General features: G+C 42.1%; 1 protein-coding gene across 4 annotated transcripts; it reads left to right on the top strand.

The window, feature by feature from the left end:
• The first annotated feature begins 7,187 nt into the window (after positions 1–7,187).
• On the top strand, positions 7,188–13,531 carry LOC100191405 (uncharacterized). Of its 4 annotated transcripts, XR_004855893.1 has the most exons (4): positions 7,188–7,612; positions 7,812–9,307; positions 12,960–13,172; positions 13,262–13,531. XR_004855893.1 is itself a non-coding variant. In XM_035964644.1 (3 exons), exon 2 carries the CDS (start codon positions 7,923–7,925, stop codon positions 9,261–9,263), a length of 1,341 nt encoding a protein of 446 aa, XP_035820537.1. In that variant the 5' UTR covers positions 7,188–7,612; positions 7,812–7,922; the 3' UTR covers positions 9,264–9,307; positions 12,960–13,526. The 4 variants fall into 4 exon arrangements, 3 of the variants coding, with proteins under 3 accessions (XP_035820537.1, XP_035820559.1, NP_001337259.1); XM_035964644.1 differs by having other exon boundaries at positions 12,960–13,526; XM_035964666.1 differs by having other exon boundaries at positions 7,233–7,476; positions 12,960–13,531.
• The last annotated feature ends 201 nt before the right edge of the window (positions 13,532–13,732 follow it).

The raw sequence follows: 13,732 nt of genomic DNA on the forward strand, positions 1-13,732 counted from the left end.
TTGTGCAGCGTGTCAGGCAGGGAAGCAGGTGGGAACAAATTATCCAAGCAAGAACGTGATGATGACATCAAGACCACTGGAACTTCTTTATATGGATCTCTTCGGACCCGTTGCTTATCTTAGCATCGGGGGAAGTAAGTATGGTCTTGTAATTGTTGATGATTTTTCTCGCTTCACTTGGTTATTATTTTTGCAGGATAAGTCAGAAACCCAAAGTACATTAAAGCACTTCCTAAGGAGAGCCCAAAATGAATTTGAGCTTAAGATAAAAAAGTTCAGGAGGAACAATGGATCTGAATTCAAGAATCTTCAAGTAGAGGAGTATCTTGAGGAGGAAGGCATCAAGCATGAGTTCTCCGCTCCCTACACGCTACAACAAAATTGTGTAGTAGAGAAAAAGAACAAGACACCCATCAACATGGCAAGGATGATGCTGGGAGAGTACAAGACGCTAGAGCGGTTTTGGTCAGAAGCTGTGAATACTGCTTGCCATGCCATAAACCGCCTCTATCTTCATCGCCTCCTCAAGAAGACGTCATACGAACTCCTAACCGGTAACAAACCTAATGTTTCATACTTTCGTGTATTTGGGAGCAAATGCTACATCTTGGTTAAGAGAGGTAGGCATTCAAAGTTTGCTCCCAAAGCTGTAGAAGGGTTTTTACTAGGTTATGATTCAAATACAAAGGCATATAGGGTCTTCAACAAATCTTTGGCTTTAGTTGAAGTCACTAGTGGTGTTGTATTTGATGAGACTAATGGCTCTCCAAGAGAGCAAGTTGATCTTAATGATATAGATGAAGATGAAGTTCCAACGACCGCGATGAGAACTATGGCAATAGGTGATGTGCGACCATAGGAACAACAAGAATAGGATCAACCATCTTCCTCAACAATGGTGCAATCCCCAACTCAAGATGAGGAACATATACCTCAAGGTGAAGGCATGGATCAAGGGGGAGCACATGAAGAAAAGGACAAGGAGGAAGAAATACCACAAGCACCTCCAACTCAAGTCTAGGCCACCATCCAAAGGAATCATCCAGTGGATCAGATTCTGGGTGACATCAACAAGGGAGTAACTACTCATTCTTGATTAGCTAATTTTTGTGAGCATTACTCGTTTGTTTCTTCTATTGAGCCTTTTAGGATAGAAGAAGCCTTGCAGGATCCGGATTGGGTGTTGGCCATGAAGGAGGAACTCAACAACTTCAAGAGAAATGAAGTGTGGAGCCTGGTGCCACGTCTGAAGCAAAATGTTGTAGGAACCAAGTGGGTGTTCCGCAAGAAGCAAGATGAGCACGGAGTGGTGACAAGAAACAAGTCTTGACTTGTGGCAAAAAGATATGCCCAAGTCGCAGGTTTGGATTTTGAGGAGACTTTCGCTCCTGTAGCTAGGCTTGAGTCGATTTACATTTTATTGGCCTATGCTGCTTACCATTCTTTTAAGTTGTTTCAAATGGACGTGAAGAGCGCCTTCCTCAACGGACTAATCAAGGAGGAAGTATACGTGGAGCAACCCCCTGGCTTTGAGGACAACAGGTATCCCGACCATGTCTATAAGCTCTCTAAGGCGCTCTTTGGGCTTAAGCAAGCTCCAAGAGCATGGTATGAATGCCTTAGAGATTTTTTGATTTCAAATGCTTCCAAGGTTGGAAAAGTTGATCCTACTCTTTTTACTAAGACTTGTAATGGTGATTTTTTTGTATGCCAAATATATGTCGATGACATAATATTTGGTTCTACTAATCAAAAGTCTTGTGAAAAGTTTAGTAGGGTAATGATGCAGAAATTCGAGATGTCAATGATGGGCGAGTTGAACTACTTCCTTGGATTTCAAGTAAAGCAACTCAAGGAAGGAACGTTCATATCCCAAACGAAGTACACTCAAGAACTGCTAAAAAGGTTTGGGATGAAGGACGCAAAGCCCGCCAAGACGCCAATGGGAACCGACGGGCACTCGGACCTCGACAAGGGAGGTAAGTCCATTGATCAAAAGGCATACCAGTCTATGATAGGTTCATTACTTTATCTTTGTGCTAGTAGATCGAATATAATGCTTAGCGTATGTATGTGTGCTAGATTTCAATCCGATCCCAAGGAATGTCATCTTGTGGCTGTGAAGCGAATTCTTAGATATTTAGTTCATACGCCTTGCTTTGGGATCGGGTATCCAAAGGGGTCTACCTTTGACTTAATTGGATACTTAGATTCCGACTATGCCGCATGCAAGGTTGATAGGAAGAGCACATCGGGGACTTGTCATTTTCTGTGAAGGTCCCTGGTGTCTTGGAGCTCTAAGAAACAAACATCTGTTGCCCTATCCACCGCTGAGGCCGAGTATGTTGCTGCAGGCCAGTGTTGCATGCAACTACTTTGGATGAGGCAAACCCTCAGGGACTTTGGATACAATCTGAGCAAAGTCTCACTCCTATGTGATAATGAGAGTGCAATTCGCTTGGCGGATAATCCTGTTAAACACAGCCTCACTAAGCACATAGACATCTGGCATCACTTTTTGAGAGACCACCAGCAAAGGGGAGATATCGATGTTTGTCATATTAGCACCAAGAACCAGCTAGCCGATATCTTCACCAAGCCTTTAGATGAGAAAAGGTTTTGTAGGTTGTGTAGTGAGCTAAATGTTTTAGATTCACGGAACTTGGATTGATTTATAGCATACTTGTGTTTTTATGCCTTTGATCATGTTCTTTTCAGCATCATAGTCTTTACTTGCTTATTTTGGAGCTCAAGTTGTACAAGTCATCCCCGGACCTCACAAGTCTTTATGCAAATGATGCATACGTTTAGGGGGAGGATGTGCTACAACTTGATCCTTTTAGACTAATGTGTTTGTTTGAGTGCTAAAATTACAATCTAAAAGATGAATTGAAAGGGAAAAGGTGGACTTGGACAAAGAAGAGGCTTCCACTGCATTCCGGTATCAATGATCTTTATTCCAAGTCCCTATTGTGTTCTCTTGTTGAGCTTGGCCTTTTGTTGCAATTTTTGTGAGGCAATGGGGTTAAAAGGCCACTAGCTCTTCTATTTTGGTGCTTAATGCCAAAGGGAGAGAAATTAAGGCCAAAGCAACTGGATCATCTATCACTTGTGAATTTTTCAAAATTTTAGTGTAAGTATACTTGTTGTTAAATCAAAACCCTCTTATTGCAAAAACTACTCTCTTGCGGGGGAGAAATTTGATTATGGGAAAAGGGGGGAGTTTCTGGCTTTTGATCAAAACTAGTCTTGAAAAATATTTTGATTTGACAAAACTAAGTGATTTTGACATAGAGATAGGAAAATGAATTTGTTTTGTGAAAACAAACCAAGTGCTGGCAAAATGATCCAAATATACCAAATCATGTGATAACTCTATTGGTTTTGAGTTTGACTTCAATTTGCAACTTTTAGCTCGCATTTGGTTATGTTAGTACATTTTTAAGTTGCTTTTGATGTGTTGGCATAAATCACCAAAAAGGGGGAGATTGAAAGGGAAATGTGCCCTTGAGCATTCCTAAGTGTTTTGGTGATTAAGTGCCTAACACATCACTTTGATCTAACATACAATTGTGAGTATAAGCTCAGAGTTAAAGAGAAGCAAATTGAGAGTCGTAAGAACAAATTGCAAACTCTACAATATTGGAGAAATAAAGGTATGATTCTAGCACTTAGTAAATTGGTTTTGGTACTAACTATGTTCTACTATGTGCTAGGGAACTTTTCAAATCAAGAGAAATTCAAAAGGAGAAGTTTGGCTAAGGTTAGCCAAACTTGCACCAGCCTCGGTGCAACGGACTGTTCGGTGTACACGGGACTGCCCGGTGTGCACCGGACAGTGTCTAGTGCTCAGGCTGGCATACCCGGTGAACAGACGGCTCTCGGAAAAAGTTGAGAGCGCCTCGGCTATAATTCACTGAACTGTCTGGTGTGCTAGCCACGCGCTCAGCCAACGGTCGACCACGCGATCAGCAGGCGCCACGTGTGCACAGCCAATGGTCACCAAGCTGCACTGGACTGTCCGGTGCGCCACTGGATTGTCCGGTGCGTCATGGGACCAGAGGCTAGCAACCATCAGCTTCGCCAAACAAGGAAGGGACTCGCACACTATTCACTGTCCGGTGGTGCACCGGACTGTCCAGTGCGCCCACGGACAGAAGGCTACCAAAGCCTACCTAATGGAGCTCCAACAGCTCCTAGGCCCCTTGGGGCAATAAAAGGGACCCCTAGGCGCATGGAACACATAACCAAGCATCCTTGAACATCCTAAGATAGTGAGACACTGCGATCTTGCTAGAGCTTTGATAGATTGAGATTTGAGCAAGGGTTTGAGATGTAATTCCGCTGTACTATTTCTTGTGCTCCTCTCTCAACTTGTTAGCGTGTGTTGCTGTGATTTTTGTCTCTTGTGTGTGTTTCTACTCCACCTTACTTTTGAGTTTATTTGAGATCAAATTGTGTAAGGCGTGAGAGACTCCAAATTGTGGAGATTCCTCACAACTGGGTAAAGTGAGATAAGAAAGAAAACTGTGGTATTCAAGTTGATCTTTGGATCACTTAATAGGGGTTGAGTGCAACCCTCGACCATTGAGACACCACAACATGGAGTAGGCAAGCCTTTTACGCTTGACCGAACCACATGATAAAAATCACTGTGTCACCTATCTATTTCACTTTACTGCGATCCTATTCTTTCTAGCACGTCTCTTCACTTATAATATTGCTCTAAATTTAACACTCATCTTGTGAGAGCAATTAAGTGAAGAAGTCCTCTCTTCTCTCGCTCTTCATCTAAACTTGGTTTTGATTTTACTAATCCACTTCAGACCAAGTTTGTTTTTGTTGAGCTGTTTTTACAGGATCACCTATTTACCCCCTCTAGGTGCTCTCAGTTGTCTCACTCATAGTCACCCTGCATATCTTCCACATGCTTTATCCCTCACTCACCAAAGATCTACAAGGCCCACATCATCGGCATTCTAAGCGATGTCGGTGGATCAAGCTTCCTCTTCTCGGCATTGGTTCAAGGAACAAGAAGGGAAAGACCCTCTACCAGGTCTGTTCCAATCCGTTAGGATCTAATAGAAACACAAATAATGAATAATTCCTTAAGAGGCATACTTTAAAAGTTTATGGATCAGGTTGACACAACCAGACAAGTCTAAGGATCGGAAGTGCATTGTACTCAAAGAAATCTTGAATAACATATTATCTCAACTCTCGATTTTTTGTATTTGGTACAATTGTACCAATCGACCAGAAAAGATACATGCACTTATCCAATATGTCGATCTAGAGGTGGCAGAATGTGTGCAAGGATAAGGAGAAATGATAGGGTTCCATGCAAATATACAAGAAAGAAAGAAAATATAAAAGTGAGGGATTCCTCAAGCAAAACTATCTTATTAGGAGTCATATATTGCAAATCATTGGAGAAAACCAACAAATATAATCTCACCAATTATTTTTAAAAATATTAGAGATGCTCTATCATCCTATATTAGAGATGCTCTAACATCCTTTATATTATATATAGGAGATAGAGAGTATATGTTATTTGAGGCAAGGAAGTGTTGGTGGATATAAATATTTAGGGGGAGGTGTGTTATTAGAATGCACCATATAATATGATATATGATAGTTAAGTTTAGGAACATGGGCGAGCATCTTGAAATAAGAGTTGCTAAAACCTTGGGTTCAGCAAAAATGTGTTAGGAGGTGTTGAGGTCCGGATCCCCGAGCCCCTTAGGGCCACGACTCAGTGGACGAATAAGCACCAGGGTTCGTTTGTCGTAGGTCAATCAAGAACCTGTCATGCCCACGGGGTGACTCCCTGTGCCAAGCCAAGGGGTCAGGCAAGGCGAAGGAAGGTTGATATGGCCAGACAAACTAGACAAAACCCACTCGAGTGGGCCTTGCACGCCTCTCAAACTGATTACATTGTCAGTCCCGTGTACGTAGCATTAACTACGCTGGTCGACGGGGTGCAGCGCGAACGTTATCGGTCCTCCCCCTCATGACCTATGGGTCCTAGGCCTAAGTCCCAGTCATGCTATATGAGTCTTAGGTCTAAGTCTCACTCATGACCTACGGTCCTGCACAACGACAAGAGAGAATACCAACGGACAGGCTACAAAGACAGAAGGTCGGTGTAGGAGGTAAAGTGGACAAAAACAAATAATGATGACGCCCGAACTTCCCTCGATAGCCCGAATTAAATCCTCCCTCGACAATATCAGAGATAGGGCAGGAGGCCCACGCGGGGAAAGAAACCACCTAACATGTGGGCCATAACAACCCGTTAGGATGTAATAGGGACCCGGATAGTGAAAAAACCCTTAAGACCATGTCCCTTGGTTTACCCATATGGTCATCTAAAATACTGTTTTGCACTATAAACTACAATGTTCGCAGAGTGGAGTTTGGATATAGGTATGAGGATCAGTAAGCTGTAGGAGATAGCCCAAGGGACATACTTTAGAAGTTTATGGATCGGGTTGGTACAACCAGACAAGTTTAGGATTAAGACCGCATTTTACTCATTTTTCAATCTTACCAAAATATCATATCAAGACTACAAGTGTATTTTGGGAACTTTGAAAGGTGCTCAGGCTGTCTCCGACAGGTCCTCTATCCTGTCACCTATCTCATTCCCTATTTCAAACTTCATTATCCGTGTGTTTGGTTGCGCGTATCTGGATAGCCTGGCCGCCGCCATGCGTTGACCAAGCTCCTGCGCGTGTTTGTTTGCCCATATGCAAGTGGCCAGACCTGCATGTACAGGTGCAACCACGTCTTCGCGGGAGGCCTTTGCCCTACATCCCCCGATATGCGTGAAACCTCCGTATCTGCGGGAGTAGGCTCGCGTGAGGCCGGTTGCACACACGCAGGTATCCAATCAGGTAGTATGTAAACAATGTCAGTGTCATTTACAGTATCACGTTCCCTATTTTACGTGATCTGCTGAAGTCATAGACAATAATAATATTAGGACTTTAGAGGGTGATGTTTGCTGCATACATTAAACCTTAATTGTGACTTAAAAAGTTTAGAATGTGTTATGCTTAAAGGTATCCAAAATGGGAAGAAAAGGAAAAGTAAGTTATTTCAAGGACTGAGGAACAGAATGCACACTAAACCTTTATAAAAAGAAAGGTGAACAAGAAAAGCACGGTTAGAAAACAGAACCAAAATAAAAGCAGCACAAAAGAAGAGGAGAAAACGAATTAGAATAAGTAAAAGAGAAGAATCCCAAGTACACATTTTAGGTGCGTGTACACCACATTGCAGAGGGGAGAGAGCGTGCTACGGCGGCGGCGGCGGCACAGCAGGGGAAGAACGTACACCCGCAGTCGAAAGAGGACGGCGAGACAGCTCTCTTCCTATCCACATTCTATATAATCTATGGCTAATCAGGTAGAGATTAGAGTGATTGAGAGAGCGGGGAAGGAAGTTTTGTACAGAGAAGAGAAAGAGGTAGTTGATGGGAAGGGTTTGATGTGATTGCCCTTTCTTTTCTCTTTGCTTCCTGGACACAACAGCCGCCGCCACTTCCTGCCATCCTTTCGTCGTTGATTCGGTGTTCTTGGATCGGATGCCTTCATCTGCCTAGGTACGTGGGATTTATTTCTCGCAGGGTTCGGATTGAGGGTTCATTTCTCGGAGGGTTCGGGGTGGGGGTTCTTGGATTGCCGAAGGGCAGAGGGCCTACTGGTGGATGCGCTTATCAGATCTCAGCTTCTCGACCTGTCCTTCTTCGCGTTTTCTCACCCAATTCGTTTACCTCTTGTTCTTTTGTTTTCTGCCTGTAGATCGGAGCTAGAGCAAGGTGCGTGGTGTAAATCCCGAGAGGAGGAAGAGGGGAGGGGGTCCAGGCCGCTTGTTCTTGCCGCGTACGGTTCTTCCAAGAACCCGCGGCGGGGATGGATCTCTACGATGAGGGAGAGGAAATGGCCTTACAAGACGGGGACTCCTGCCTCGCGCCACGGGCTTCGCGGGGCGGATGCGAGGTGGACTTGCAGTGGGCGGATGGCCTCCTCGAAGGCGCCGACCGGAAGCGGCGTGCGCGGGAAGGCTTCAAGGATGAGGTCCATTTCGTCCAGGAAATGGACGAGGTGGATGGCAGCGGCAAGCGCAGCAAGCCGCCGTCGCCGCAACCGCACACACCAGATATTCGTGAAGCTCATGCCCCTGGCCGCCGTCGCACCGTGGTGGCCGGCGGTGGGGAGCTCAGCTGTGGCGGTGGTGATCTCATAGGACAAATTGGCCGGGACCTGTCCATCAACTGCCTCCTCCGGCTGTGCCGGTCAGAATATGGCTCAGTGGCATCGCTGAATCATGATTTCCGGTCTCTTGTGCGAGGAGGGGAGATCTACAGGCTGCGACGGCAGAATAACATCGCGGAGCATTGGGTGTACTTCTCCTGTAATGTTTTGGAGTGGGATGCTTATGACCCTTACCGCAAGCGTTGGATCTCGGTGCCCAAGATGCCTCCTGACGAGTGCTTCATGTGCTCAGACAAGGAGTCTTTGGCTGTGGGCACCGAGCTACTTGTGTTTGGAATGGCACACATTGTCTTCAGATACAGTATACTGACAAACTCTTGGACACGAGGTGAGGTGATGAATTCTCCTCGGTGTCTATTTGGGTCAGCAAGCGTTGGGGAGAAGGCATATGTTGCTGGTGGCACTGATTCTTTTGGCAGGATTCTCAGCTCAGCAGAGCTGTACAACTCGGAGACACATACTTGGACACCACTCCCTAGCATGAATAAGGCACGTAAAAATTGCTCTGGGGTGTTCATAGATGGCAAGTTTTGTGTCATTGGTGGTGTGACAAACAACAACATGATCTTGACCTGCGGTGAAGTGTACGATGTGCAGAGCAAGACTTGGAGGGTGATTGAGAACATGTCTGGGGGTCTTAATGGAGTGAGCGGTGCACCCCCACTTGTTGCAGTGGTTAAGAATGAGCTGTATGCTGCTGATTACAGCGGGAAGGATGTGAAGAAGTATGACAAGCAGAATAATGGGTGGATCACACTTGGTAAATTGCCTGAGCGGTCTGTGTCCATGAATGGATGGGGCCTTGCATTCAGGGCATGTGGTGAGAGGCTTATTGTCATTGGTGGCCCAAGAACACCAGTTGGGGGCATGATTGAGCTGACCTCATGGACTCCTGATGACAAGCCACCTGTGTGGAATTTGATGGACAGACGGCCATCTGGAAATTTTGTGTATAATTGCGCTGTGATGGGCTGCTGAGCTCGCTTCATCAAGGGTCTGCATAGTGATGTTTACAAAGAGAGGTATGCACAGGCAGGCTTGTTTAGCTTCAGCACTCCTTGATGGGTTTCTGCCTTTGACCTTGTAGCTGATGTAGTTGGCATCCACAGGAACAGGATCTTTGTAACCTTTTTCATACATCAGTTTCTGCCCCAGCTAATCCATTTCTTTCATTTACATTTGGATCAGTCTTATGATCTAGAAGATGATACCATGCAAAAGATGTCATACCAATAATCTAGAAACATCAAATTTCAGAGGCTGTCCATCATTGATGATGACAGAGCAAGTTATTTTGGTCATTTTCCCTTGTCTCTGTCTGCAACAAAGAAGTGACCATCTTGTTATTAGCGTGTTCCTAATATTTGAGTTATCATATATGTTGCACTTTGATGGCTTTCTTTATGCATTTATTTGGATGAATGACCTTAGGATGGGTGAGTTAAACTGTTTGAGTGGAACATGATTAAAAAATGACTCCTATTTGGAGTTGGATCATTATGGCTTTCCCTCAAAATTAGATCAGATAAACCTCTGGAAAGTTTTCCTGTCTCACACAAGCTGGTTTTGAATGCAATTTTTTTTATTCATTCAGTTGTTTTGGAATGATTTTAGGGCTCATGTGGGGTTTCAACTCTAGCCTATCTGAACTTGCTTGGGACTGAAAGGCTTTATTGTTGTTTTTGGTTTTCAATTGTTTTGGAATATTTTCCTTTTACCTTATCTGCTCTGAAATGCTGCGTTTGTTATGCACTAATGCTCTTTATTTGAACTTTGCATGCTTGCTGGTTGTTTTGGTGAAAACAACTACAAAATGTGAATCTGTTGATGTTGTTTATGGAATGATTTGGTTATTTGAAAAACATCAATCTGTTGATGTTTTTTATGGAATGATTTTGGTTGTTATTTGTCTTATAGGTAAGTTTATCTTATATGGTGAATAACGTAAGTATTATTTTGATCAGGTTGAGTGAGGATGAGATGAAAAATCAGATGTAGGTTTTGTTTCTATATTATGGAATACATCCTTGTAATCACAGCCTTAATTATCACTATAAATGTCTACTGCTGCCTTCTTCCCAAAAGCATGGTTTAGATTAAAAAAATGTTCTAAAAAACTTTGTTAGCTCTTAGGTGACGTTTGGTTCCAAAATGTAACGTAAATGGTAACGGTAATGGTTTGCATTCGATTACCAACGGTAACAAGTTTGAATAGGCTGATATCAATTTCTAGTGTGGTATCCGATTACGGTTATACTTAAACAAACATGATCTAACGTTATTTGTTACCTATTACATTACAAACATATAAACCAAACAGCACCTTAGAGATAGATTGGGCCCATATCAGCTTAGGGCCCGTTCGGTTGTACAGGAATAAGCCAGGATTCGTTCCAACTCATTAAAATCTATATAAATTAAAGAAGTAATCCGGCTAGGAATCAATCCGGGGCTGCAATCCTTAACAACCGAACAGGCCTTAAGATTACAGTCTGCATGCATCCATGCATTCCTTTTAACGAGGGGTCTATTCCTTAATTAGCATGTTTCATATTCAATAAATAGAAAAGGGTACATGGGTAATTTCCATTGAACACTAACCTGCCCTGAAAATACTAAAATATGGAAAAAGGGGTGGAGGGAGTATAAATTTGCAGAATCTGATCAGTATTGAAACCCTTAACTTCACATGATTGTTCCTCTATTTCTTTTTCATTAGCGGCATATGCATGATACGGTTTTCTTTGTAGGCACTCTTATTATGTCTTTGTGTCCTCTTTTGAGTGTTCATTCAAGGTGAAGCATAATATGATAACTGCTCTTTCACACCTTGCAGAAGCTGATGTTCATGAACTGAATACAAACAAAAATGTTACATGACACTTAAACCAGTGAGTGCCGGGTTATTTTTGGACAAATATCTCTTTGCACTGTCCATTGCGTAACACCTAGTAAGAAAAATTCGGCCAATGAATTCTAATTGAAACATGATTACTTGTGGGTGTCAATTTCAATGGACTTACATGATACATTTTTTCTTTGTGAAATGTGATGCCTTAAGTTTGGAGGGTGAATATAGAGATAGAAGTCATACTGTATTTGTTACCCACTTGGGAATCATTCATTGTTTACTAATATGAGCCAATAATAATGGTTTGGTTGCTTTACATTACTAAAATATCCAAGCTGTTAAAATAATAATTGTTTACTATAAAGCCAATAATAATTGTTTACATTACTATAAAGCCAATAATAATTGTTTACTATAAAATATCCAAGCTGTTAAAATAATCATTCATTGGGAATTCTAATAGCCAATAATAATTGTTTACTAATATGCCCCTATGCATTGCTTACTATAAAGCTACATCCGTATTCTGGTGACTTTAGCAGGATTTTGTTATGCCAACATTAGTTTGATTAAACCTTTATTTTTTTAAGAAATTGTGTTAATACACATGGCTGAGGCTGTTCCTAATGAAACATTTCCTATAAGCTTGATATATATTAACTTGTAACTTTGTAAGCTTGTAATTTAGGATTATTAACATGCTATGGGTTGGTTAATGAGTTGACAGGTTATTGCATGTAGAATAGTTTAATTAATTTTGAACTGGCTACCAATGTTGTTAGATGTCAACCTCTAAAAGTAAAGCAGGACATATAACAAGTTTAGCATCATGTGTAATTAGGAAAGCAATCCTTTTTCGAGAAAGCAGAAGGATTTTGATTCCTTGTTCTTGATGGAAATCTGACTGGTTCGAGATGCCCACCTTTTTGTTTGACAAAACAAACTTGTATACTTGAACCTCTGTTGTGGGAGTCTGACTTACGAGTACTGCAAATATATTACCATGGGTTTCCTTTCCTCGGCAGCGCATGGTTATTGAACATGGTATAATCAGGTGTTGTTCCATCACTGGTTTTCCAGAACGAACAGTGGACTGCTGCACCTTTTCGTTTGTCCTGTGGGATGGAAGTACTTGAAGTGTGCAAGTTGTGCATGTATACATTGTTCTTGCGTGTGGCTTAAGGTTCCTCCTGGGCTACTGCTTTTGCTCTTTGCGACATGTGGATCACATTTTGTTTGGAATCAATGTCTCTATTATTTTGTGCTGAAGTTCATTCTTGTGCATAGTCGGTTATTGCCTTGTTGGAACAGCAAAGAAGGTGAAATCAAGGTGAGCTGTTTACTGAAGCTATGACTACGAAGTGTCCACTGCATCCTTCATCCAGTGTATCTCAGATAAGTTTGCGTCTGTCAGGTCTTGCACTTCCAGTTTCAACTACGCTTGATTCTGTGAATTTTTTTCACATCTCTGCAGCAGCTAATCGTTTTCTGAACCTGGGCTTGTTCGTTTTCCTATCAATCCATGTGGATTGTGTGAGATTAAGTGTATTTAAATCCAAAATAAATCGAAATCTTTCATTTATTTTTTAATTCCATCCAATATATATCGGATAAGAATAATCGAACAAGCCTCTAGCGAGAATCACTGGTTGTCGCACATATACGTCTTATTTTTGGTTCGCCAGCGCAGGAATATGTTACTAAGAATTTTGTTTAAGGTAGATTATAAAAGGGTGTCTGGTGGAATATCATGATAGAAATGTGTGTGAAAGGGCAAACATTGGATGATCTGGTCTGGAAGAGTTACTTTTGCTCTCTTGCAGGGGCTGCGGACATATGATGGCTGCTGTTTCTGGTTTCTCATTATCGTCAGCGTCACATGGATCTACACTTAGAGATGGCAGATGGCAAAGGGGCCCGATTCCCCTTTTTTTTGCGGGGAATTCCTCTTGTTTGGTTAGGTATGAATTGGTGGGAATTTAAGTGGAATCCACTCAAATTCTCATTAATCCACCCATAACCGAACAAGCCTAGAGGTGATGAAAAATGTTCTTCCTCCACAGAGATGTAATCCACCCATAACTGAACAAGCCTAAAGGTGATGAAAAATGTTCTTCCTCCACAGAGATGTAAACGGGGAAAAAATTATCTCGGCGGATAAAGAGAGATGGAGAAGCATTCCTCATTATCGTTTCCCGCGGGTCCAATTTATATATGATGATGTTTTCATATACACAAAATGATTTCTTACATGTAAATTACTTTATCAAGAGACCAATCGTTGTATAAATGTGTTAATTTTGACGTACACAAAATGATTTTTTACATGTAACAATATGTGTAAGTGACAATGTTGTATTAATAACAAATAAAGTATGCCATGATTATAATTTAAGCCGAGATGAGGATCTCCGACGGGGATTTATCCCCATGAAGAAGGAAAAAATGCCACACACAAGAGTTCGTGGGGATTTCTGTATGAAACTTTTCTCGTCGTGAGGATGGAGATGGAAAGCTAAAACGCGACGAAAAATTCTGCGTTGTATCTCATGTCTATATATACTGTTACACATAAATTAACATATTAATGATCTTA

Source organism: Zea mays, chromosome 1, assembly GCF_902167145.1.
Source record: "Zea mays cultivar B73 chromosome 1, Zm-B73-REFERENCE-NAM-5.0, whole genome shotgun sequence".
Lineage (NCBI taxonomy): Eukaryota > Viridiplantae > Streptophyta > Magnoliopsida > Poales > Poaceae > Zea > Zea mays.

Excerpts from the sequence above, each read along its gene's own strand:
- LOC100191405 (XM_035964644.1), top strand. The coding sequence starts at position 7,923 with ATGGATCTCTACGATGAGGGAGAGGAAATGGCCTTACAAGACGGGGAC.